The sequence below is a fragment of the Brachionichthys hirsutus genome, chromosome 17 (genome assembly GCF_040956055.1).
Source record: "Brachionichthys hirsutus isolate HB-005 chromosome 17, CSIRO-AGI_Bhir_v1, whole genome shotgun sequence".
In the NCBI taxonomy this organism is placed as follows: domain Eukaryota; kingdom Metazoa; phylum Chordata; class Actinopteri; order Lophiiformes; family Brachionichthyidae; genus Brachionichthys; species Brachionichthys hirsutus.
Window position 1 is genome coordinate 7,465,180 of NC_090913.1, and position 27,715 is coordinate 7,492,894.

At 42.5% G+C, this 27,715-nt stretch overlaps 1 protein-coding gene across 1 annotated transcript; it reads right to left on the reverse strand.

Annotated features, from left to right (window-relative positions):
- Positions 1–2,505: 2,505 nt before the first annotated feature.
- Positions 2,506–27,715, reverse strand: LOC137906358 (E3 ubiquitin-protein ligase SMURF2-like). The gene is made up of 20 exons (XM_068750611.1): positions 27,664–27,715; positions 22,999–23,037; positions 21,912–22,020; positions 19,405–19,538; positions 16,954–17,019; positions 15,573–15,657; positions 15,084–15,167; positions 13,453–13,661; positions 11,332–11,416; positions 10,079–10,237; positions 9,693–9,746; positions 6,839–7,052; positions 5,081–5,184; positions 4,838–4,952; positions 4,543–4,721; positions 3,721–3,858; positions 3,454–3,574; positions 3,104–3,305; positions 2,704–2,779; positions 2,506–2,605 (listed from the first exon to the last, which is right to left on the reverse strand). Exons 1-20 carry the CDS (start codon positions 27,713–27,715, stop codon positions 2,506–2,508), a joined length of 2,325 nt encoding a protein of 774 aa, XP_068606712.1.

The following is a 27,715-nucleotide window of genomic DNA, read 5'->3' on the forward strand; positions in this document are numbered from 1 at the left end:
ACTCACATCGGTGTACAGGATGAAGCAGGAAGTAGTCATCATGAGAAAGACGGCAGGGCAGGATGATCTGCTAAGAGAAAACCTCGGGCAGCAGGAGGCGGCGGGTGATGACGAAGAAGAGCCGTGGGATTCATCATCAGCCGACAGAGGAAATGGCTGGCGTCAAGAAATCGTACCAGGGTGGGGGAAAAAAAAAAAAAACACATTTACAAGACAACACAGAGGCTCTGCAGGCCGTGCATGGACGGTCCTTTGTAAGTCCGAGTATGGATTAGAAGACCCGGTGATTTAATGGGACCCACCGCCAAGGAACATCACCACATTCCCCATACAACACCCAAGGTCTCTGTGCAGCAGAGCGACAAACACACAGAGTCCCACGCCCGATAGAAAACCCAAGCTCGAGGAAGAAGAGGGAAGTGAGAGGAATAGAAATGTGTTGTGCATTACAAAAATCAGCCCCTCGGTTTTGTTTTTGGTGAATGGAAGGAAGCGTCTGATTATAGCTTAGAGCCCAAGTGTGCATAACAAGCAAAAAAACATCAGGTCAAGGTAAAATAAAAAATAAAAAAAGATCCTCTGCAAATATACAAAGACCATTTTTATCTTTCAATTTTGTTTACCGGTAGTCTGATGACAAAATATGTTCAGTTAAAAAATAAATGCAAGCAGCACACATCAAAAAAAAAACAAAACAATGCCATGGGAATAAACATCGAGCAAATAAATAGTCTAACTCTGGAGCATCCATTCAAGCAGAGGGCGTTTCTCTGGATGAAGAGTTTAGCCATTTGGAAGCTCCCGGGTGTCCTGAAGTCATGACCAGGACTCAGTTCCTTCCACTATCTAACCCCCCCCCACCCCCCCATCGGTGCTGTTTGTATTCACAGTGATCACAAAGACCTCCAGGCTGCAAATATGGCCATTTGTAGTCTTCTATGAAGGCATGCGGGTGTTAACACATGAAAGTGACACCAACTTCAACATAACTGAGGGAGTACAAACTGGACCTCTGAAATATATTTTCTCCTTAAACCAGTTTTATCCCACCTCCTATACTGGCCCAATAAATGCAAAATAAAATAAAAGAAAGGGTCAACTTCTCCTGAGAATGCAAAGAGGTCTGTGACAGACACAAACATGCTTTGATTTAAAATGAACAGAAAGAACAAGCAACAATATACAAAATAACTATGCATTTGTACATATATACGCAAAGATTACAGGCATACAGGTACTTTTACTCTGTATATCTCTAACATAGTCATAAAGCAAATGGAACATGGCATATTTGAATCTAATGTAAAGAAAGCACTCCTGCTGTCACTGCTCATTTTATAAAGTGCTTTAAAGATGGAAACTTTGAAAATGCCTTTTCAACCTGGTGATCGTGTGACTGAACAAGCGCGGCTTTAAATCGAGCTCGGCCCCACGGACAGGAAGTGTGCCGGGTTAAATAAAATATAGACATGCGGATTTTTTTAGCTACTTCAGGCAAACGTGTAAACAAGACAAAAGGAAGCTCTGCAGATACAGATACAGGAAACCGTGCCAGAGAAGGTGACGGGAAATTCCTCAATGAACCGTCCGCCTTCCTGACAAATGAGCAAACGGCTGAAGACAGTCGTGTTCATGAGAGCTGTGACTGTAGCGGGGGGAAAAAAAAATATCCTTCTGAACCAGAGTCTGTCCCCAATCTTTAAAAAAAAATAAAAAAAATAAAAAAAAAAAGCACCACAAAACCAAGTCCATAAACGCCATAAAGCATCAGACGCACATCTGAGTCAGTCTGTACGAGTTCAAAGTTAGACACCCACAGTCATAGTTTTCTCCTTAAAAATGACTGCTGCCGTGATAAACTAACCAAGGAGCACTGGTGAGTTTGCCTTTCATGTTCAATCAGAACGGAGATAGCATTTTGGATTCAAACCCTTCAAATATCAAAGCATTGCACACTGAGGTAGGATGAATTTGTGGGGCTCCTACAAGATGAAGCACGCCCGCTCTGCAGCCACGAGGATCGGGGGGTGTGTTCGATGAGGTTAAGATGGTTACTATGGCTACCTATAGCAAGATTCAGTAGCACGACACGGGTCATGGCAATCGGTTTAAATCGCAACAGAACGGCGACTCGCCATTTCTCAACCGTCTCCGGAAAGTCAAGAAACACTTTCTGCAAGATGTCAGACTTTAAGTTCCTACTTCCTGATTTGAAAGGACTTTAAGCAAGATGATTGGGCCGTTTGTTTTTCCCCGACTGCAAACTCATCGCCGTCCAAAGAAATGCTGCGTGTCCTATGTGACAGCCGTTACTCTGCTTTCTGCTTCATACACACGCGGGCGGAGGGACACACAAGGAATAGAAAATAAAAGACGGGATGACTCTCTAGCAGCTGTTCAAACAGGAGTGACGGAGGAAGAGTGCAGGCCGGTTGGAGACGCACGTGCGACGCTCCGAACGACCCCGAGATTCCTCATGTCCAGACACAAAATGTTCAGCGCCTCTCATTCCACCGCAAAGCCACAGGTTTCCTCGATGGCCGTCAGCAGCTTGTCGTACAGCTTGTGATAGCCCTCGTAAGGTGGAATGTCGATGCGATTGAAGCTGGAGAGAAGAGAGAGAGTTCACAGGAGTGAAGCTCAGACAGATTGAAAGCTATGAGATCCGATGTCATGAAGATAGCGTGCGTGTGTATTGCATACCAAGTGTGGGCTTTGGGCAGGTTGTTAGTGTTGGCATCGATCTGATGAATGGTGAAGAGTCTGGGTCCCGCAGCACCTGCAGTCAAAACAGAAAGGATCCATCAGCCCCACACCAAGGTAACATTTCCCTGGTCTAGAACCCATTTCTTGAGTTTCACAGCAAAAAATAAATAAAAAACTTCTCACAAACAACTTTAATTATTTTATTAAAAACCAAAGACATTTACACCCTTTATTACGCTGCGATTTTCAGTGATGACCTAAAAGTGTTTGGGTGCAAATCTGTCCAAGGCGGGCGCAGCTAAAACAGAGCAGCTCATCTCATCGAGCAGAGTATGTACAATCCCACAAGTGGTGCAGCCAGAAGAACGGCTTGCTGCTCACAGAGCCAGATAAATACCCTGTAAAGCCTTGAAGCCTTGCAGTGGCACTCTGGATGAACCGGTAACAAACTGCAGCAGCCGCGCCCTCCTCTCCTCGTCAAATGACTCGACAGCCTTCCAAAACCACTTGACGATGTTGGTGTCGGGGGTGCAGTGCTTCAGACGGGTGTTGGACTTCCAGTCAGAGATGTCAATCTTTCCTAGGCCGCACACGATCAGCTAAAGTAAAGAGGTACACAGAAATGTACATATTAAATGTCTGTGAATTAATTATCTTCAAACAGCAAAAAAAAAAAATTATGCACATATCGGAGTGCATGTAAGATGTGTGTCATGGCTATAACAGAGAGGACTGCTTGTTTCTCACCTCCAGTTCCTTCTCATCAAAGGTTTTGAGCAGGTGTTGAGGAATAACCTCATTGAAGCCTTTCTGCAGGGCCAGAAATTGAGCCTCGATGCCATGAAGGAAACGCCAGTTCACGTACAACCTGCAGAGAAACATGGCAGAGGAATGAAGGGGAGGAAACACAGCAGGATATAAACCCAAGGGACAGCAAATAGACACTTCATCCTGACGGCATTAAAGATAATACCTTTAGCTATTAGACTTTAGCTGCACGTGTTGCTCTCTTACCTGACATACTCCTTCTTGGTGTCTTCTGAAACGGGCATACTCTTGCCATTGGGTTTGAGCTCATGCTGGATGATTTCTCCATAAGCGTTGTGCTCGACACAGAAAGTGTGATCCAGGACACCAGTGATGTCATTGTCCCTGAAAGAGGAAGGGCAGGTTAGATAGGTGGCTAATTTCACTAAGTACTTATCGGTTATCGGTTCCAAGGTTCTTCAAATAAATAATTAGTGCAAACTTACACACACACAGATGTAAATCAATCTAAAAAAAACAGTTTTTGATTGCAATAACTTTGCACTGTAGAAACTGTAAAATTTTGCATATAATAATATTGCAATTTATTTTAAGAGTAATTTTCATAACATAACATTTCTTGTCCTTTCTCTTCACATGGTCAAAGACGACTCGGCAGAGGAAGTTTTCACGAGTCATCGCAGTGTTGGCATTCTTTGAAATATTTTTTACTCATGTGCCAGAAAATGCTAGAAAATGCGCAAATCCAGGGAGACCGCTCGTGCTCATTATCTCTGATGACAGTAGGGGGCGCAACACACACAGGACGTTGCGGAGAGAAGAGGACTTTCTTGGATATTTCCTCTACACATCTGCCCCCTGACATCAACTGCTTTCTGAAGAAGTAACTCTAATCTTTACTGATTCAACACTAAAGTAGGAAAATTAGTTTGAATAAAATTCTACTTTAGAGAAAAACATGTAACTGGGTCATCTACTTTTCTAACCCCAATTACTAATATCAGGACTATATGTGTCACACATAATCAACAGATAATTAATAATATAACGTGTAGCTTATAGCCTTACAGGATCCAGACAAGGCTGTTGTGCAGGTCGGGGTCGACGGACTCCATATCGTCCAGCGTGATCGGTTTGCCCAGCAGCTGTTTGTAGAAGGGCAGCGTGAAGCCGCCGTCGATGTAATGACCGTGGAACACCGCCATTCCCATAATGCGACCCACAAAGTGGAAGTACGACAGGTGTTCCTGCACATTGAGAGTGGGTATAAGGATGGGGGGGGCCTCTAATCAAATCCATTCACAACTTAAAATATACAGCTTCAGTTTTTACTACAACGACAGTACGGTACTAGTACTAGTACCGGGTTGACAGCAGAGTCTGGGTTAATCTGTAGAGTGTAGATGTCATCTCTGGAGTACTGGAACAGGCCATAGTAGGGGTTGAGCATCTCATGGGACAGTAAGTACAGCCATTCCCTAACACACACACACACACACACACACACACACACACACACACACACACACACAGTGGGATTATGCAATTAAAACGAGGCCCCACAGAATAAAGATGAACATATAAACACAACATTGTGACAAAGTACCTCGCTACTCCGCCATAATCGAGTCCCTCCTCTCCTCTGAATTTGATCATCAGTCTTTTCCAGAGATCCTTTGGACGCATCTTCATCACCTGCCGGTAAGATTCCTGCAACACATTTACACCACCTGTAATGTCACAGAATATGCCTCTACAACAGAATTTGAAGAACAGCACTGGATGAGTGAAAACTTCCAAGAGGTTATTCCTGAAACTCTTTTGCCCTACACGCAAATAAACTCGAGCAGCATGTCTCGTCCGGCTCCACGTGCAGTGTCACAACAATTTAGTTAGACTGAGCCGAGGGTGAATGCTTTGATTATAGAGCCAACATGAAGGGCTTGATGGGTTTAGGAGAAATATACACGACTTCCTCCTTAAGATCAAGGTTCAGCATGTTGCGAGCGAGAAGAAAACACATTGCTTCAATGTCGCAGAAGCTCTAGGATTACAGCGGTAAGTTATTACTGGCAAGAGATGAGAAATGACTCCTGCAGCAGACATCTGCAACTCGGCTCAGGCTCGACTGGGCCTGAGAACACCGACATACTGAGGCTTGGTGCGGGCTCGCTGCACAAAGGGGAAACACTCGAGCCTGAAATCAAACCAAAAACGTGACCATTATAGTATTAGATATAATAATCAATATTGCCATTTCATCCTGTTAACTCATAGCTTCATCCCTGCCCTGGTCTGAATTGTATGCCTTCCTCCATTTGAGTCGGACAGTGTGTTTCAAAACTCGCACACCAAACACCCTGCGACTGATAGAACTACAGATCTACGCCGAATGACGGTGCGTGTGCTTCAGATATGCTACGGTCACGTTACTCATGTTGGTGAGCAAAAACATTTGTATTTCAAGTGAACCAAACACCGTAAACCTGTTCACTGGGTGAGAGGAGGAACTCACAAACGAAGTGATAAACTGCAGCGCTGGTTCCTGCATGTAAACCTCAAGTGGACACGCAGGGCCGGCTTTCACACTTAGCTTTCCCTTTCCACAGCTGTCACATTGGAGGAGGATGAAGTCACATTTTTCAATGCTCAACTTGTAGTTATGAAGTTATGTCTGGCCCACGAATAATTGCCACTGCTGCCTCAGTCCCTTTCCTCAGCCCCCCCCCCCCCCTCCCATCTCTTTAGCTGCTGAAATCATCTCGAAGGAATGCCCTGCTTCGGTAGAACAAATGAATTGGAGCAAGAGAAAGAAGGAGAGAAAGAAAATGAACAGAGATGGTTTTTTTGTGGCCCTGCGCTGTGGGCCCGTCTTTTCCTCTTTTCCCTGGAAACCGTAAAGCGGTTCCGAGTACCGGTTCTGGCCCTTTTTCTGCTGCACATCGTAAATGGGGCGAGGAAAGAATCCCATTAAAATACAAAGATATGTGGTTTGGAAGCATTCCGCTATTCTTTTCAGGGTTTGCAGTGTACAAACGTCATATGATGAACGACATGCATCCAAACGCATGGTCGGTACCGTGTTGCTAATTTATGTCCATGTGTTTGCAGCTGTGCTCGGATATCCTTACACTATTAGATAACGTTTCCTTTTAGGGTAGCGACCACTTCAGAAATTCCTAGTAAGGGCATTTAATGTTGATCAAGAGTCAAGATCATTTCTCGATGAACAAGCGCACGACTGGAGGGGAGAATTTCATAAGAATTAGGTTTTAAGGTTATGATGGATTGTAATCAATGCATATTATAGAATACAGTGTTTCTCTTGCAGTTTTTAAGTGCATTACAAAGGCGCTTGTTTTACCTCAAATATCTCCTCACGGCAGACTTCAATGCGGCAGTGGCCGGCCTGGGGTTGCTGCTGAGAAAGTTCCTGCCGGAGGATCTTCAGCTTCTGCACCAAGTCCCTCTTGTATTTGGGCACAGTCAGGCACTCTGCCTCTTCAGGCAGCTGGGCTGGGGACAGAGGTTGCTGAGGAACCCCAGGAGCGCCTTGGTCGTTCAACTCTGCAGGACGACTGGGGGGGGTCAAAGAGGAGATGGGAGATGAATAGTCCAGGAGAGATCAAGAAGGGCTCAACTGAGAGAGTCATGTCAGTACGATTCCCTGTTAATTCAAACAGTGCAGCACACACGTTACATTCAGCTAACAGGGATAACTTGATGTTTTCCTTGAATGAAAGGCAGCTGTGGCAGACAATCCGGACTCTTTCCTGCTTGGTGTCATTTATCTTCTGCAGCGCTTTGACTCCAGTGGAGGAAACAGTTATAAAAAAACAAAAACAAATAGAGGGTTACGTCCCGTCGGGATTTCCCTTCCATCTCAGATATCCTCTAACCACCAACGTTTTGTCAGAAATTCCCCTCTGTAGCCTCCACCTGCCTCACACGTGTGAACCAGTTCCTCGATGAGCACAAATAGAAGCCGGATCACGAGAGTAAATCTGATCCAGACCTGTGGACAGACTGGGCCTTTGTCCAGACGTTCAGTAAACATCACCGGCATGAATAAATAGAGGGAGACGAATCCCTAGTAAGCAGCGAGAGAGCAACACACAAAGGAAGTAAATTTAGAAAAGATAGTTTTGGAGGCGAGCTCAACCGGATGGCTTGTTGTGTTGTATTTGACCTCCTTCACAGAGCTCCTCTCAAGTCAACCCCTCTTCAATCCTAAATCATCCCCCCAGCTCTGACATCTGTGCCCCCCTAGGCTCTTCCACTGTGGTGTTGGTGGCGGGATGCCTGGGTGGGCCAGGGAGAAACATAATGCATCTCTCCCATCAACAGGACAGCCAGCAGCCCTCACTTTGCTGTGAAGCGATGAAGAGCGGCGGTCTTCTTTAACACAAGCCGCTGCCCTTTGCCGGGAGTGGAGTGTCAAGGCTGCTGCTGGCCAATCAGAGACGGCACACTAAGAAGCAGGAAATCTGAAGAGACCCCCCCCAAAAAAAACCAAATGTTCTGATCGTTGAAAACTGCCACATCTCTTTAGCCTTTCTAAACTATACGAGTGCAGTGCCTTTGCCAGTCTATCCCTGCACCAGATATCAGGACTTCTAGCATGTCAAAGAGAGTAAGACTGCAAAAGAGCAGGTCTCAAAATCCCTGGAGGAAGGTTGAGGAGAAGAAAAGATTAAAACAAATAGAATGAGCTGCTCTTGGCTGGAAGTTTTAAGAACTTTATAATAAAATGCAATTTCAGCAGGATTGTTTTTTCCGTCTGTAATTAAAGCCATTTCAACATAGTTCATCGTCTCTGATTTCAGAACAGGACGACCTCGGCATATTTTATGGTAAACAAGTAAAATACATGCACAACAAAGCTAAAAAAAAATGGACCAGACCCCAAAGAAAGAGCTGGTTCTCATTTTTATGACAGTTTGGGTGAAATACACTGTCAAACACACTTTAAACTTTGAAATTTAAGAGCCAGAGGATTTTCATTATGGTTATATCAGGGTGGAAGGAGCAGAGGGAAACAAATACTCGTAAACAGGGGAAATGAAGGATAGAAGGCACACTGGGGGAGAGGGTCCATGTTCTGGGGCACCGGGGATCCACGTTTGTGTATAAGTGGAATTACTTTTTCTTTATTCCACAGCAGCTGGCGCAGGTGGGCTGAAATTAGAGTCGAGTTCGTGTGCTGGTGTTAAACCACATGAGCCGCAACTCCAACACACCCAACTCTGGGAATTCTGTTGCTTCCCAGTCTACGTTTAAGGATTACCACTACCTGGGTGAATGAGAATCTCCACCAACACTTTGGCAGATGATACTAAAGGTAAAAGAAAGCCACTGTGACAGGAACTGTATATTGAGAACACTTAAATTTCGTTTTTAATCATCAGGTTGTGTCAGGGAAGTGCACTCAAAAGTTCGACCTTTTTAAATTTGACCTTTTCAAGGCCTCGACTCCATACATTTTCTCCTAATAAGGACTCAGGCAAGCAGTTGATGTCGACTGGATAGCATACCTGAACCTGAACTCACAACCAGTGGCTGCTCTGACACATACGGATGGTATTTGACCAAATTATGTTGATTTCCCAAATATGGTAGTGTAGGGAAAAAAAAGTAATGGGGGAATAATTTCTACACGTCTACATTTCTCCTTCAAATTATTCCAGCCTCACACATTAGCAGCTACAATTGTTTTTTGAACAGCTAATGTATTCAATCCGCTTGTCTTCTTTGAGAATTTACCAGTTGGTGTAAAGATAATAGCTGTGCTAACAGATATTTAGCATGTCTTTCCAGAGGTGCTCGGCTTCCCCAGGCCACTCTTGGGTTTGCTGCCAGGAGCTAATCTTCAGACACACGGACAGCAAGGCTGTGTGCGTTGGATACGAACTTGAATGGAAGGAACGTGATACAAGTACTCTTTACACAAATACAAACATCCTGGACATTTCCCTGTGGAAAAGTATCATGGCCAGGCTTTTTATTTTGGTAATGTGCATGTATAGATTTATGACTGGCGCCTGGAAGTGTTTATGCAGCTGGCTGGAGTAAGTGAATAAAAATGCCCTTAAATCTGTGAATGATAATTACATTCTTTGCATTGTATAGAGCAAGAGTGTCTCCATAAAGTTTGTTGTCTGCATGCAAGTATGTATACGTGTGTGTGCGTGTGTGTGTGAGCGCATGTTTGGGGTTACCTGAGGTCAGTGTTTTGGCCGTCCACGGCCACACGCGTTCCATTTGGATTTGGACTGGTGGAGAACCCGAGAGAGAAAATGGCAACAAAACAAAAGAAAGTGAAAATGTGAGACAATCATCGCTGGTTGATTTATAACAATAACTTTTTTTCCCCAGTGTTTGCAAATAAGAAGCGATTTGATAATTTGAGCATGTTAATGCACCTTTATAAGCAGTATTACTTTATATAAATGGTTTCAAAGTCATAATACGTAGTTAATGGAATTTGACTGCAATTACAGCTCATTTCTGCGTTTCTACCTCCATTATTGGGAATCTTTTAGAAACAGAAGAACGTTATCAATACATGCTTGATGCTTGGACAAATAACATTGCTGGCACTTACTTGAGAACTAGGTGCAGGTTAGCAGACAGCCGCGGGTCCGTGAATTGTGTCGTCCGATTGTTGTGGTCGACAAAGTAGACTCGACCGGTGGCCGTGTTTCTGATCTCCCAGCCTGGAGGCAGCGGCCCCAGCTCCTCGCAGTTCACATTGCTTAGGTCCCTAAACCAAAACATAGAAACAGTTTGCAGCAATCTTAATACAAATTTTATGCCATTCCACAATACAAATATGTACTAACTGCATAAAACAGACAGGCCAAAACAACACGGATCATTCCTCTTTGCTTAGCTTAACTACTTCAGGATAACGAGGCACGACTAAATATTTGACTTGGCCCATTTCCATCTGATCTAGTGGTAATATTAAGCAGCAAATGTTTCTTTTAACATACAACTTTGATAAACCTGTTCAAATAAACCTGTGCAAATAAATATTTTCCCTTGGGTAAAACAGGAGTTCTGGTGTTTGTGATGGACATTTACATAGTTATACGTATCCATTTCTCTTTACGGCAGGGTCACATGACCAATTAGAGGACTAGACCAGAACTCAGAAAATCCAAGACCGTCAACAAGCATCGCCATTAGCCTTCTGACAAAGTACTTGTTGTAATTTCTTGGCTCGCCTTCTCTCTTTGCGGCAACATTCCTGTCAGCAGAAACCTAAATCCTGATCTGGAACAAACACGCAGCCTGCAGGAGACGACTGCCTGTGTATGTGAACGCTTTGTCTTTGTGCGAAGTGAGGACACAAATCAGGGACAAAACACATGCCATTACAACATATTGGCTCACCTTAGGACCCCTGCTCAAAACGGCCCGACCCTCGGATCGCTGCTGTTAGCCGGATGTTAAATGTGTGTTATTCATTGCCAAGAGGCAGTTTCATCAAGACGTAGCTAAGAATGTAATCCAATCGCTGAATGAAACCTCTGGTGAATTAAACCGTTTGACCGAATGCAGAACCGCTGGCCCGTCGTGCGTTCAGCTCTGCATCGGTCCAGAAATGTTCTTACAAATCAAGGGTCATTAGTTTGGACAAATCTGTGGATTGATATCAGCGTTCAAAGTGCAGCTGGCACTACAAGGCATTTTAACATGACATTGACGTATAGCTCTTCATCACATTTAAGTTACGATATTCCTGTATTAGTCCTGCAAGGGGAAATCCTGAAATGTATCAAAAGAAACAAAACGCTCGAAAGATGCAAATATAGATAGAAAGATGAAAACAAAGAACAACAAAATAGTTACCTTGGCACACGGGGGTCATGCCAGGTGCTGACTCCAGTCTGTGTATGGAGGAAGTAGACCTGACCTTGTTGAGTTGTTCTTTGTTCTATAACAGAGTTAATTTATTAAAATTAATATGTAAAAAAAAAGAGTTGAAAACAGTCCTGAAACACGCTTGAAGCTCTTGTCTAGTCTAGTCCAGGTCGGCTCAAACAGGTATTGTGAGATTTAGTATTTTGAGAGTTTCTTCAAGTGTCATCTACGTCATCTATTAGTTCCTCTCCAGTGACTTCATGTAAAGACGATGCAGACAACATCATGGTATGAATACAAAGACTTCAATTAGTATTTTTCCTTGCACAGAGTTCGATGACGGATCCTAGATACTTTCCGCTCTTACAAATGTGGGCTCTGAAAGTCACGCCTCCCTATTAATCTATAAAACTCAAGAGGAAATGGAAAGAAAAATGTCATTTAATAAAAACAAGTAACAGAACTGAGGCTGCCAAAAAGAAATCAGAAAATAATTGTTCCTCATTGGGTGGTTGACTATTTGCTCCCATCCAGCTCAAGGATGAATGGAGAAAGTGTGTGAATGTTGGCACAGAGTCTGCGTGCTGCAGCGTTGTGGTGTTAATGCGCGTCTACTGACCCTCTAATCCATCACTACCCCCCCTACTTCCTTCTGGCAAAACTAATTTCCTACCAACCTCTCTGTCTCCCATTTCCCTGCACACACTCCCTCTTTTCTCACCACACCCAGTCTCTAGTTCAGAGGGTTCAACTGAGGAAGAAACTTCATGACCCATTCGGGCATCAGCCACTCATTTTGTTCAACCTCAGCCCGTCTCAGTGAACACAGCAGAACATTTCAGAAGGGGCACAGTTCCAATTGAAAACTGCTGGTATACAGCACCTACTTGAAAAATTATTTATTTTGCAGACTTTGTGGGTATTGTGCAGTGAATTGTGGCCGACTGTGAAAAGTGCACTTATCCACCAAAAAAATAAATAAAAAATGATGAGATGTTCTGCATTATTTTCCAAATGCTTCTGCATACCTAAAATAATTAGAGCTAAAAAAAACAGTCAACTAGAAGATTTAGGATCAGATCCAGATGAAATTGGGTGGTGTGATAGAGCCCCCCCCCCCCCCCCACTCTACATGACTGTCAAATTCCATCAACATTGTACAATAATCAACCGAGATATTGAGGAACAAATTTTGAAGCTCCATTGACTGCAAGTTACTGAAGATTTCAAACTGATCCATAATCCAGGATCTCTCTCTTCTGGATCATCACCAAAATGTAATCATCTTTTCCTGGTAACATTCCCACCATTTCCTGAAACTTTCATCAAGATCCGTCCGGAACGTTTTGCGTTATCTTGCTAACAGACGGACGGACAAACAAACCCCGTCGAAAACATGACCTCCTCGGCAGAGGTAATAAATAACCAGAACTGCCGTCTCTCACCAAACACCAAGCTATGAATATCTTGCTTTCTCTTTCATTTGATGCAGAACAATCTGTTGACAATCAAAAACACTGGAAAGCATCAAAGGAGGAGGAGGAGGAGAACGGAAAGGGAGAATAAAGAGCAACTTCACCATTCATTACGAAGAAAACATCCATTACTGGTCCAGGCAATAAACAAGAAACAAAGAGCAACTCATCAGGTCTGTAATTTGCAGACCTTGTAATGATGCGTTACGAACCAGTGCTTCACCTGAGCTTGTCTTTTTGATGTGAGAGACAGAAGTGTGTTTATGATGCAGCATGACTGGACCACCAACATTACACAATACTTTCACTAACGTAGAATATGTAAAATGTGAACATTAGTGACAAAGTCTATGAACCAAATGCATCTAGTGTGAAAAAAGACCAAACCGAGGTCAGTCAGACGTAACTATATTTTGAAACCCAATAATTATAGTTATGGATTATTCCTTGATAGCCAAAATAAATCAGAATAACCAAGCCTGGAAAGTGCTGAAGAAGTCCCTAACCTTGGCTGATTGTTCCACCTGTGATTTTGAGACACTCCCCAGTGTTTTGACCTGAATGCTGCACGCTCCAATACTGCTTTATTCTTGTCATGTACAAAAGTACGAAAAAAAAAAAAAGTGTTTCTCACCATAACCCTCCGGTAGATCAGGTGGCGTGTGTAGGTGTGTTCGACTCATGTAGTTGCGATGTCGCTGGGACCGAACCCGCCTCTCCTGGACCTGCTGGCCAGCCGGGGGGCCGCTGGCCTCAGCCCCATTCACAGGAGTCATCACTGGTGTGTTCTCGTCGACCACACAGCTCAACGGACGCCCTGGGCTGGAATACTCCGATGCTGGCCTGGGGAAGAGAATTCTAGGTGTATGAGAGCATGCATGCTCGTATGTGTGTATTGTGGTGTGAACTCAAGTTCTGTCCCATTTGCAAGTATAAATTATGAATACTCTTAAAATAGAATTTTAGCTAAATAATACCAACTTGAGGTCGTTTTCATTCCTGAGAATTACAGAGAGGGACAGAGTGCATCGAACAACACCCTGGAGTAGATTGTTTTGTATGACTGCTGGGAAACAGCAGGAATTATCAATTGATATCTCATATGCAGACACAAACAGAGACAGAGACAGGCTGGAAGACTGACGTTTACTGTTCAGCATGTCTGACGACTGTCTGGCAACAGCCGTCACCGACGCCTTGTTATCTCAAACCTTGTTCCCTTGTCTGTCGACCAACGAAACGCCCCTTCCCCAGTTCATGCAGTCTCCCTCCCTCTCGTTTCCTCTTTCTTCCACGTTTCCCCTGATACCTTCAAGTCATTTCAAACTTCTTTTCAGTTTTTTAGGTATTTTTTTAGCACCCCCCCCCACCACCATCTATAACTACACTCTCCCCTCCCACAAGTAGCTCATGGACCACACTACAGATTTTGCCAATTAATGAACAGTACCCAGCTTAATGTTTGCTAGCTCCCTTAACGGATCCACTGATATGGGCCAAGTAGGAAGGTGGGACTCGTTCCTGCAGGAACAGAGGCCAAGTAAACTCAGGCTGCACGCCTTGCTGGCGAGTCTGCTGACGCGCGCGTGTGCGTGTTTGTTGTGGTGACTGACTTAACAGAAATTTAGTCATTACTGCTAGAACATTATTGTTGGGTTCAACCGAATATTCTTTTAAACAATCCACCCTACTTCTTAAAATCCTTATTGTAAATAACATCAGCAGGACATGTGATGAATTGAATTCAAGATTCTGAGTGCATTTATGTAGATATTATTATTGGGAAACCTGAGCCTGGAGGGATAAAATCAACCGGCCTATTCTGACAGGAATGGATGATAGACACATCGCTCCTGGTCCACAGCCCTCAGACATCCCCTGTATATTCTAGATAGTTGGGTTTCAAAAAGCTTGGTTTGTACGAATACAAATAGAGAATGGCAGCAGATTTACAATTATAGAATCTCGTCTCAAGACTGTTAAAAGGCCGCACAAGTTATCTTTATGCTGACCCAAGCACTGGCTGGCAGTCTTACGGAGACTGCTGAAATATGAGTGAAGGGGAATGTGAGATAGATGTTAATGATGAGATAGTTAGATAATTTCATTTTCATAAATTTGAAAGTTTTTTTTCAAATCACATTCAATTCCATGATGTCAGAAGCATTCCCTTATTATAACCAACTCCTCTTGTGAAACCAGACTGAATGTCTGGCTGAGATAAACAGCATGAAGTTGACTAATGCTCCAAGCGTGCAAATCTACCTGGTAGGTCTCTCCCATTGTGTAGTCCGGGTGGTGTGGTTCAGGTACTGTATCCTTCCAGAGGCCGTTCTCCTCTCTTCCCAGCTGTTTCATGAGAAACCAAGACAAACATGAGATAAAAAGTATAATAAAAATAACATTTTCAACATCCATGTAAACATCCCCATCTCATAACACCACCGATCATGCATCCTATAATCTGCACCAATAACACAAATCATCTCATCAATGGACATACAGCCCTGGACATATTTTCGCTAAATGAAATAGTTTAGCAATGAGGTCTTTCAAACGTAACGGTCGTTAAGTGAAGACCAATTATATTTTTACACACTCAGAGTAACCAGCTTACCACCAAGATAAAAACCCGTTCTAGTTAGTCCTTAATGTAGGTTGATCTAAGCAGTTCCGGAAAAAGAAAGACTTTGAACAATAGCAAAGTGGTGTGTACTAATAACCCCTTTTTAAATGGAAAACTACAATACTGACCCATCAGGTAAATCATTGTCGAACAGGCGACTGCAGTCCACCACTGGTCCTCCTGTCCCAATGCGATCTCTGGACTGGAGACTTACTTCACATAAACAAAGACAAGAGACACTGTAGATCAAGAATATTTGTCCTACTCACACACTGTGGATCAAAATGTGTTCAATTATTCTGTTTAAACTGTTTATAGATTGTGGATTCCTCTTTCAATACTGCACTTTATCCATTTTTATTTTACATGTATTCTGCTCTCGGGCTGTCACAATTATTATGCGAACACTTGTTTTGCATAATAAGATAATTAGTTACATTTGTATAAAAAAACAAAAAAGCTGGGTGAACCGGAAATATCAGATTTTAAACACAGTTTAAGATAGAAAATGTATTGATCCCACAATGGGAACCCTCATCGCAACAAGATAACAGTCAGGTTTGGTGGAGGGGAAAAAATAAATAAATCATAGTTTAGGGATACATCCTGTATGGGGTTGTGTAAAAGTTCTGCAGAGTGGATGGCAACATCAAAAGCCACATTCCAATCCACAAGAGAGGGAAAACTATCCATCAAGATGGCACTCCACCTCATACTTTTTCCACATCAAAGTTCCTGAAAGCGAAGAAGGTCAAGGTGCTCCAGGATCGGCCATGAACATTTCATGTCAGAGGCAAGATGAAGGAGGGTTGGAAGAGGAACTCAAGCAATCTTAATGAACTCTGGAAGTCCTGCAGGACTGCCAATACACTTTCAGCTTGTCCCGTGAGGGGTCGCCGCAGCAAATTTACTTTCTCCACTTCACCCTGTCCTTTGCATCGTCCTCCCCATCACCAGCCACTCTCATATCCTCCCTCACTACGTCCATGTATCTTCTCCTGGGTCGACCTCTAGCCCTGTTCCCTGGCAGTTCCATCCTCAGCGTCCTCCTACCGATATAGTCCCCTGTCTCTCGTCTCAAAATGACCAAACCATCAAAGTCTGGTTTCTCTGAACATCCCCAAAATGTTATTGCCTCATTTCTATAAAGTCCTGCAGGACTGCATTCTGTGCTATTCTAGATGGCGTCATCAATAAGTCATTGCCATATGGATGTATGGATTCAGTCCTCCAAACACATGGGAGTCGTAAAAAATACAAGTATAATTTCTATCTTATTATTTTTTTGGGACTTTTGTCCAAGCAAAATATGTCCCGTCTGTCCTAATTAAACTATAAAACTCAATGATGAAATACTTTATTTTGGTCCACAGGCCTTTGCCTTTCATATAAGACACTTCTTATTACAAATGATCAACTACAAGTCAAATGATTATGCCTTGTTCCTGCAACATGGATAAGTGACAAGACGGTCCTGAAATTGTGCATAAATAACATTGGGCCTCTTACCAACTATTTGACCTCTCACACTATCGTTGTCATTGGGTCCAAGTTTGTTCAGATCCAGTCTCTGATCTGCAGGGACAGAAACAAACAAAACCCATTGGTTCAGTATCCACCGCATTCATATCTATGAAAGAGATGTTAAAAGGATGTGCCACTTCTTATATTACTGAATCTGAAAACAAATAGCTAGCTACAGATGTGAGCAAGCCATCCCATTAAGGCCATGAAAAATTATCCAGGAAGACTTAGGTCAATACTCCTAGGAATAAAATGCACCACGTCAGACAGATGCTGCCAAACTATAAGAGCATTTTTGTCCAAGGTACGAGATAAATCACATAATCAAGTCATGGACCAATGGTAAAGGTTTGCATCTGAAAGTATTGCTAACTTAACAACATTTTGAGCCAGGCCATTTTTTCCAGACTGGATTCATAATGACTATAGTTCTCCGATATGACTTGTTCACTTGAAATTAAAAAACATGGCAGTTTACATGTCGACTAAGCAGGTCTGTAGAACGCTATACAGGATGGCACAATATTATTTTTTTGCATGAACATTAGAGTGCACACAGTCACAATACATCACATACCATACCATGTTTTAATGCTCCAATGTTTTTGCTGCTTGATAGAAAAAAAACAACCATGTGGTTCTCATAATCAGTGAGTTTCTCTGATAGAACGTGTGTGTGCGTGTGCATGTACGCGTGCATATGTACCGGATACGTGTCCAGACTAAACAGCAATGGTCTAAGCCTTACATGGCTTGAATAGTAAGCAGATCTTTCTCTTAAATAAGAGAAGAGTGAAAGAGAGAGAAAGACTGTTTACAGACATTTAACCACAAACTCTTACCGCACAATTCGTTTCCTCAAAGCGAGGAAAATTACTTGTTACAATCTATGTGGTAACGTGTGTGTGGATGTGCATGATCCGAGTCTCTTCACTGCACATTCATTTAATCTTGATATCTGTCTCTAAATGTTTTATACGTTTCCATATGTGAAGTCATAAAAGAAGTGTAACAACTAGTATCTAAAATTTGCTTTTAAAGCAATACAAATACTCAAAATACATCTTGAGAAATGGGGGAGTGCATGTTGTGAGTTTGTATGTTCAGAAATAGGGAAAGAGAATCTAAGCAATGTGCCTGCCAATGTTACAGGAAGTGAAGCTCAGTGCAGAGTGAGATGGACTTCTAGTAAACTAGACAATCATGTTGTATCACCATTCTGGTTTAAAATTGTGTGTACACAAATGAGACGGCTTTTTATGAGTTGTGTTTGTGTTGGATGATGCAGTGAGCTGAGCTATGTGTACCATATTTACTTTCAAACCGCGGCAGCATTCTAAAATATCTGTATGTGTATTCTTATCTGTTTTTGTGCACAGTAAGTGTATGCACATCTTGGTCAGACCACAGACTAGGCGCTGTGTACGTGTCTGCAATATAAGTTAAAAGGGATGTGTGAGTGCTGGTGTCATATATCATGTTTCCCTGCCCATTTCCTGTGAGTGTGATAAAGTATAAAAACTTTATTTCTAGAAGCTGCGGGCAAACATGAGTCCTTTGGCTCAGGCACATTTCTGGCATTATTTGATAATCGACATTGGCAGAAATCTGCTCATGAGTCTGATTAAAATCAAAAATGTCTACAGAGTCAGACACATCTGCAGGCAACAGTCTGGCTGCTGTGAAGGAATGTTAGAACCACCCCTTGTTTCATTCAAAAGTCATTAGTAGTCGCTGTGGCACATGAGTAAATGCTGTCACAAACTACCCAAAAGAAAATGGTAAGATTAATTTATTATTTCTATAGATTAAAATTCATTGGAATAAGCCAAAATGCAACCAGAACCAAAACACCTTAAAATTTTATTACGGCAAACTTTAGATCGCACCAAGATCATTATTGTTTGATGAAGATGTTTTATATTGAGACAAATAAAGATTGTGTGCCCAACACGAGCATTGTTTACTTCTACATCATGACAATACAATTATTTTTTCTCTCCTAGAAACTCAAAGATGCTTCTGTAATAAATGTTGCTGATCAAGTGTGTGCAAACTTATTTGACAAAAGAACCTTACATTTCTGATCAATTGTGGGCATTTATTCAGTAGAAATGTATTTCAACAGACAAAAGCATGAAAAGCAACACAAGCATTAAAAATGTCAATCAATTTTGTGGTTAATAATCAAATAAATCATTATAAAAGTGTCAGGTGACTTTGGCATCACCGATTCTATAACCCTGTGAAAACTATTCTCAGTTCTCTAGTGTACAAATAGGAGTTGGTGTCCGAGGTTTTACAGCTTGGCCCTTGAGGTACTACTTTGAGTACCAGATCAAACTCTTGTGTACCCTCGTCCATGTGACTGTATAGCTGTAAAAATATTAATCACATAAATCACAAGAAGCCTACCAAACACAAATGGATACTTACAGCCAGTGTCTTTGAGTCTGTTGATGGTGTTGGACAGAAGGCGCACACAGCCAAGGAAACCTGCACCTTGTTTTTTGTGGATCTTCTTGTGGTTCCATACGCTTATGGTGATTGAGTCTGCCTTTCCAATATATCTAGGATGAAGTGGAAAAAAAAAAACTGGTCAATGACAACATGCATCTAATTTTAAATGGTTAAATAAAAGGATGTGTTGTTGTCTTTTGTCCGCTTCTAGAACAATGTAAAGACAAAAACAAGCAACAATGTTAAATGACTTCATTAGCAACATTTACAACACTGAAAAAAGCATGAAAGAACAAGAAGTAAAGAAACGTGAACTTGTGTTGTGCCTTCTTTTCCAACTAGCGACTGCAGTAAGTGGTGTAATGTTTCAGTGTGCAGTCAGACCAATCGGCTGATTTTGCAGTAACTAGTGTGTGCTGCGCTTGTGCTTGTGCAGATTTAGCAAAGCTGTGGCCAGTCTAGTCGTGGTTGAAGAATGAAAACACAGGAAGTCCCCATGATCTGCACGCCAACCGTCTGAAACGCAGACAGAAAACACAGTTCAACACTCAACAAGCACACCCACAGACTTACAACCTGCAGTCACGGCATGAACATGTTATGCGTATCGTATCACTAGCAAAGAGTGAGGTTTCCCGACTAAACATAAAACGTATGGGCTCGATATGGAGGAGTTCACAGCGCATTTGGGAAAGCAGAAGAACATTTTCAAATTAATTTGGGTTGCATTTCTGATCCGTGCGGTGCAGCGGTTTACACTGATTTGTTAAAGTGTAGACCGAAAATGAACAGCTAAAGAGGTGAACCTCAAAGTTGTCACTTAGTGCGTATGAAAAAGTCTGGAAATGCCAGAACCAGACCTCCATACGAGCAACGGAACATCAACTATCAAAACAAAAATAAGGCCCCTTGCAGGATCAGCTTTATATGGGAGAAGACCCCGCAGCCTAAAAGCTGGAGGAAGGTGATGGGGGGTTCGCCCGGCTTGCAATCTGCCAAACCTAATCTGCTTTCATGTTCGCCATTTCCTGAACCGGAGAGAGACCAGGGGCCATTGGCAGGAAACACTCCTACGAGACAGTGGGGATCAGGAAGAGGGTATAGGATTATGTTAGAGGAGGGGATGCGACGTTGACGGGGCACAAAAAGCAGTGCAAAGTGGTAGGTGCCTAGTCGGGAAAGGCGTGATGCATCTGTGGCTGAGGAACATGATCGATGAACCATTACAATCATGTGGACACGAGACAGCTGTGTAACAGCGCGCTTATAAGATCTTTTAGAACGTCTACACTGATCATGTTGTCCATTCTCCCTCTTAGCCACGTAATCCTTTGCCAAAGCTACACGGGGAGCATTTACGCATTTACATATTACATAAATATGCTGCGTGCATATTTTTGAGACATTGGAAAATAGTTTCAGGGCTAAAACTAAATCCTCTGTCAGTTTTCTATCAATGGTTCTCTGAATGACGAAATGGGCATGAGGGGTCGTTAGACTAATCATGATTAATAATTAGTGACTTATTGTCATTAATTATTTGTCATTTAATCCATGCACTCCTTCCGACATTCTTTTCACGGTTCCTGCCTTCTCTTGCACACGTTTTCTCAGATTCCTTTTCCCCCTCACTCCTTCTCCAACGGTTCCCTTTCGCCTCACCACTACATAAAGCTTTTCTGCCAGTGGGTCCTTGGGAATGTTCACTCCTCGTGATGGAGTGCCGACACATACTTCAGTATAGGAACATTCTGCCCTCACAGCCACAAGTGGAAGCAACCCTCCTATCGGGACTCAAGTACATAACATCGTAGGGGCAATTGTGGGGTAATAGTCATTGTGGTCTAGTCATGTTTCAGTCAATAGTTGCTGAAGATAATGAACACATAAATCAAGACTTATCCTTGAATATTTCTCTCGCTATCCAGATTACTAATCATATGCCTATTTCTGACTGACAGAAAGTGAAAGGAACACGTCCTTGACAGAAAGGGGGAAAAAACAAAACGGCTCGTTTCAAACTCTAAATGTGTGTTGGTCTATGGAAAGTGACATTTAGCTCAAATAAAGTGAGGAAGTCTGAAAAAATATGAAAAAGAAACTCCAATTCATACAGGACATTGTTCGGGAGTGCACAGCGATTCAGCAAACCCCAGTCTTCAATAGCCAAATTAGGAAGAATCTATTATTTGAGAAAGAATGTGTGCCCTCTATAAAACCTCATTACACACAGTATGTCTCAGAGAGGCCCGATATATGGAAGGTCTAAAGTTTTATTCTACATGTTCTGTAGATCATCTCAAAGGATTTAGAGATGCGTTGCTGCAGCAGTTTCACACAGACAAGCGTAAGACAGAAAAACAGAACGCTGTATTTCTGTAAGCGATAGTTCTTCTCACCTTTCAACACAAACTTTTGTTTCTTAATGAGCCATAAATTATCACACAGCAGAAAACTGCTCACAAAACTTCTTGTTAACCTACAGATCATAATGTTGATTCCATTTTGGGTCCAACGTATTTCTCACAGTATCTGTTGAGTGGCATTGTCCTGAGCCGTCCACCACCACTTTGGCAAAAGGATCTGGCAACCCTGTGAAAATAGATGGTGAGAGGAAAAAGCTCGTTAGAAACCTACGAAGACCACCAATATCCTTTCATGGAGGAAACGCATGAGGACAGTGTGACATGCTGGAAGCCTTTTGTCACATGTATGAGATTGCACTCACTTAAATTTGATATTTAATTCATTCGGATTCTATTTCTGCATGTATGGGAAGTGAGTGAATAAGGGACTTTTGTTGGTGTGATAATCTGGCGTTCTCAGGTGTGTGTGTGTGTGAAACTTCAATTTAGAAGATTCACACAGAGTATATATCTCCAGGCACTCAAACTTAAGTCAAACCTGTTCCGTTACTTCCTTTTCTGGTTGTGTGTAAACATGTAGGAACACACCATTATCTGTTTCCATGCCTTCCAGCTAGAAACCAACTACTGGTGCAATAGGTTATTTTCTCAAGAGCGAAACTGCCAATCAAGGTAGAGGATGTGTGTAGCTTGGGGGGGTTTCTTTAGCGAAAACAACATACCGTCAGTTGCGCTAAATTATACATCTTTCCACCCATTAATGCCAGTGGCAGAAGGCGGGCTTCCCGACGCGAGCAACTAAACTAGTGGTTGATGAAATAGAAGTCTTTTTTCTGCAAATCAAATCGCTCACAAAATTTAACGGGATCTAAGTTAGACCAAGACCCATCTTCAGATTTTTGTTTTTTTTCCATCAAGATCCATCCAGCAGGTTTTCCGTAATCCTGCTAACAAAGAGACGAGCAGACAGACAGACAAACGGCATCAAAAACATAAGCTCCTCATTCTTCTCATTCTTTTCTAGAAGCTAGGTGAGCGGTGGCTCCCTGCACATGCCCGTCTTCTTGGTGTGTGTAAAAGGAAGTTCCTTAGGGACTTAATTTACAGCAGGGCTTCAAAACCCAGCGAGCTGCCACTCCAGTCCCAAACTACAAGGGGGGGGATGGGACAGGAATAGCAGCGTGTAAAAATAGGTCCTACTTACGGAAGAAATCTTTCTTTGCCAGGTTCTTTGCACAAAGGACTAGAAGAGAAGACATACACAGTCTGGTTAGTGACAGCTTAATAATTACATCATGTGCGTAAATTAGATTTATTTTAAAGTAAAACCATCAGGCTAAAGAAATGTGGACGCCAAAAACTACATAGCTTTCCAATGGTACACAGTTTTACCATTTACTTTTGGAGTTAATTTTAAAATAAACAGGAGCCACATTACCCTTTACTTATTATCGTATTATACTTATAATACGCATTAATAAGGGTCACTGTGTCTCCTCATCAGTGTGTCATGAAGGGTATAATACTGTCTGCTTATGTAACCATTATATGCATTACAAGATCTTTATTTTCACATCTTCGTGACACCGTTTATATCAGACTCAAAAATATGTTAAAAGGTAACATCGTTACAGCTGGATTGCACAGTTGTGACGCGAGGAAGAATAATATTTCGCGCTGGCAATACTTTTTAGTGAAAACCCTGAAAACTGAAATATATTATCATTCTTCAATTCCCATCTATGCCGTGTAACTTGACAGATGTTGATGTACTCCTGTCATTTTGACTACGCTTTGGCGTGTCCATTTTCACCGTTTCATAACAGAGCAGGGGAGCTAGTTGAAGAGTCGGTCCTTGTAAAATATTGAGAAGGCGAGCACTTTCCTCTCACAAGCAAGCCTCTGTGGGGTTGCATCACCGGCAACATACAATTAATGGCTCCAAGCAGAGACAGTTCGCTGATGTCTTTTAAATCTCTCTCCTGCATAGCTCATAGTGTTTTCGAAAGGTCTTCGTGAAGTGAGGCGAGCTAATGCTTCGTTTGGAGCTGGCAAGACAACCCTGTGACAGTTATCGAACGTGACGAAGCAGAACAAGAGCACCGGCACAGAAACCCAACACAATTAAGGTAACAACAAGGATCCAATATCACCACATGCACGAGTGACCTCTCTCTTTCCCTTTTATTATTGGCCAAAAGCCTCTGGAAAGACGGATCACTTCCTTGATTAATCTTCTGGGTGGCTCCAACAGCTTAGCGATAAGCAAAAGCATTCTACATCAGGAGGTTCAAATATAAATCACATCCTTTGGCTCATCACGAAGAGCAAAAAACTAAGAATCAACTGGACTTGTTTAAGTCGGGCCGAAGACGTTTCACATCTCAAATATTGGTACTGTCAAATCACTGTACCTAAAAAAAGGGGGTGAAAAGACAAAAGACATGACCTTTATTCAAGTTCACAACAGTTTGAGTTGCACCGCCCACACTGACCCCACCACCATGCCCTCGAGCCTCAAATCAAACACAGCTCGGCTACTTCCCGAGACAAGGTTTTGTGCTTTGGAACTTCAGCATCTTAAGATAATTGCATGACTGTACGCTGCCAACGCCACGGTCAAGTGCAGTCATTCTGTGGTCCATTAGTTCGATGAATTCTCCCACAGCACAGCAAGGACAGGAAAATCTAACCATGCTGCATCAGCATCCACTGGCTGAGCTGTGAATGAAATGCATCAACCTTTTTTTCCACCATCAGTCCAGCCAATCTGGCCGTTATTTGAATTTTGTTAGATGTTTTGGCGCGACACGCACCTTAAATAAACACACCCCAGTAACTGCATCCGACACCTATCGCACATTGAAAAACGACAGGGATGATTAACATCTGTTGACAAAGAAAACAGAAAGACACTGAAAATATTACATGATGGCTTCAGAAATAGATGAGGCAGTGAAAAGAGGAGGGATAGGAAGGAGAAAGCAAAAAGCAGGGGTAACGGCACTAAAAACTCACATTGACAATTATAATATCTGATAATTCACTTGTTGCAAATTAGTTTTTGAAATGCAATGTTTCAATTCCACTCAAAATCCTCAGATGCTGTCCGTTATATTATTCTCTTAACGTATGAAGAAAGGAGGCGATATTTCACCAACGTATTCCACAGGAGAATCCCCTTAAGCACTTGGAAACTTTAATGTGTTCGGCATATTGAAGACCACCCCCTCCCCACACAGAGACGGTTATGCAATGGTGAGGTGTTCAGTCTTTCCATTTCCACCCCCCCCCCCCCCCTCGGATTTACACTGACGCCACCAAGTTCAAAAATAATCTGAAAAGCAGATAAAATTTGGGATTGACTCAGACAACTTTAGCCTTCGAACAAAAGCGATCTTGAGGAAAAAACAAATTTGGGGGAAATATGATGATTGTACAAAAATCAATACAGAACAACAAATGAATCCGTACAACACAAACATTTTTTTATTTCTCGCTGGGACAAGCTTTGAGCCAAATCAGATATTCTATGTACTCAAAGGGTTTAGTTCAATGAGAATCCTCTCATCTCTGTGCATGTGATGGTAAAGAAGAGTTATGGGAGAGACATTGTGCATCAGGTTTCAATACTGAATCACAGCCTCCCAATATCCCTCAAAAAACACGTTGCTGTGTTGACAAAATGCTGCCACTATGAATGCGGCAGCATTTTGCCAGTACAGATTCTACCGAATATTCAGAGGGCTAGATGACGAAACAAAGTAACTCAATCCGCAACACTGTAGTACATCTGATTTAACATGGGTCGAACTGGATGTCTCGCCCACGACCACAGTAATATTTTATAGGTGCGAGTAGACAAAGAGACAGGTAGAATCGGCAACACAGCATCTTTTTTGGATGGGAAAAAAAAAAAAAATTCAATAGGTCAAACCTACTTAAGGTTGTCGTGTCTCATAATGTCTCCATTCATGTGTAAGGAATGCAGTCTGAGCAGTACACGGCAGTATCAGGGATTCCTTAGAGACAAGCCCAGTACATGCAAAACACGCAGTCACCATTCAATCCTGCTTTGGGGTAGATAAGTCATTAGAAAATATAATATGTTCGGAATTTTTCTCTTAGCGGAAAATTAGCTTTTAAATTCAGGTCTACGAAATTTCAGGCATACTGTCAAATTTGAAAGACATCTACGACATGGTCAAATCCTGGTTCCACATCTGTATTGTAGTTTTAGCATTCTTTATAGGTCCATACCCACGCACTGACGTTGTTGCTTTTTTTGGGGGGGGGGGGGGGGGTACAATTATAAGTGCACCCACTGGGCAACGTACCAAACTGATGGGCATGCGCAACGTTGAGTGGTTGCTAATGTAAATGCCAGGCCATGCAGGCATGGCCATTATAACCTAAAACTGCTCTTGGTTTCTCGTCCAATAAGTGTAGTGCACTCTCTTTCAAACACTCATTCACAGCCCTAATTTAGCTCCGCTTTGTATCCCGACATTACATCCTGTAAATCTGTGCGTACGTGCACATCAAAGTGCTTGTAGACAAACAGACGCGCACACACAGCTGTACTTTCTGAGCACTGACAATGAACGCCGTGACGGTTGTGGCTGATAACATCTCCTAAAATGCACTCTCCTCCCGTCCTAATCCTGGACCAAGGCTGGGACTTTATCCTAATCACCAGTTTCCTGGGTTTGCGCTCAAACATCGCTCACAAGAACTCAAGACTTTAAATAGTATGATGGCATTCCGTCAGGGAAAAGGTGCCATGTATAAAAAGTAGCATCAATGTCTTGTGTAACATCCACAATATTTGTTGAGTGCCGCTTGACGTTACTTGGTGTTTATGGACAGCACCCGGGCTCCTGGCTTCTGGTGTATTTTATTAATTCTTTGAGTTAGCTGCTCTAAAACCTTTGCGAAAAATAAATGTGATGCACAACAACAATTCCTAGTCCGCAGTTTCAATTCTCTCTGAAATGTCAGATTTAAAAGTTTCGTTTCAGACACATGAATCAAGCATGGTCACAAGTAAACATACAAGCAAAGTGTGAACGAATGCACGAGCTTACATGCTGACTCAGCGTCTGATGCAGATTATGCTATTAGGAACATTTCTGGATGATCTCTCCTCACTCGCACACAAAACCACACTCAGTTCTCATCATCCTCTCTCTCTCGTGAAGGACAGACAGAAGACGTGTCTACGACTGGAAAAGACACATTTCCTCTGAGGTTTCACATTCCTGGGATACCGTCTGAAGACCACTGCAGCCCATTTAGACTAATTCCCCCATCTGTGGGGGGGGGGTGAAGGAAGGCCAGCTGGGTAGGCTCAGAACTTTGATGGCTAATTTGTCCTTATTGCAAGTCTCTATCTTTTGAGTTAAAGAAACCTGTTGATAAAGTCCATTCATGTCAAGTGTGCCATCCTACATTGAAATAGCTGCCACTAATGATCACTGAAATCATTTATTAATCTGCCAAAATAAAATTGGTGGAGTGCTGAACAGCTACGGCATTAATATGCACTGGGACAGACCTTTATTTAAGTTTAATTATATAAAGTATTAAATCATCAGTACCGATGCAGAGGGGATAAACAAGTGAGCTACCCAAGTCATTAGCAGCTAATGTGCTAATGAGCAAGGTTCGTGACAGACAGGGCGATCTTTCAGCGCTACTCAATGATAGTACTCCCATTGATGAAGTAAAATAAAAACAATTAAAGTTCAATAAAAACAAAAACAGCTACATATATCACACAACATAAATACAACCGGGAGGTACTAGTTAGCCAGCTTGGCTAACATGCTAACATGCTGGCGAGGGGGGGGGGGTTAAAGTCGCTTACCTGTCAGCCGCAGCTTCACTGGGCCATTTCTCCGAGCTCCTTGGCCAGACAT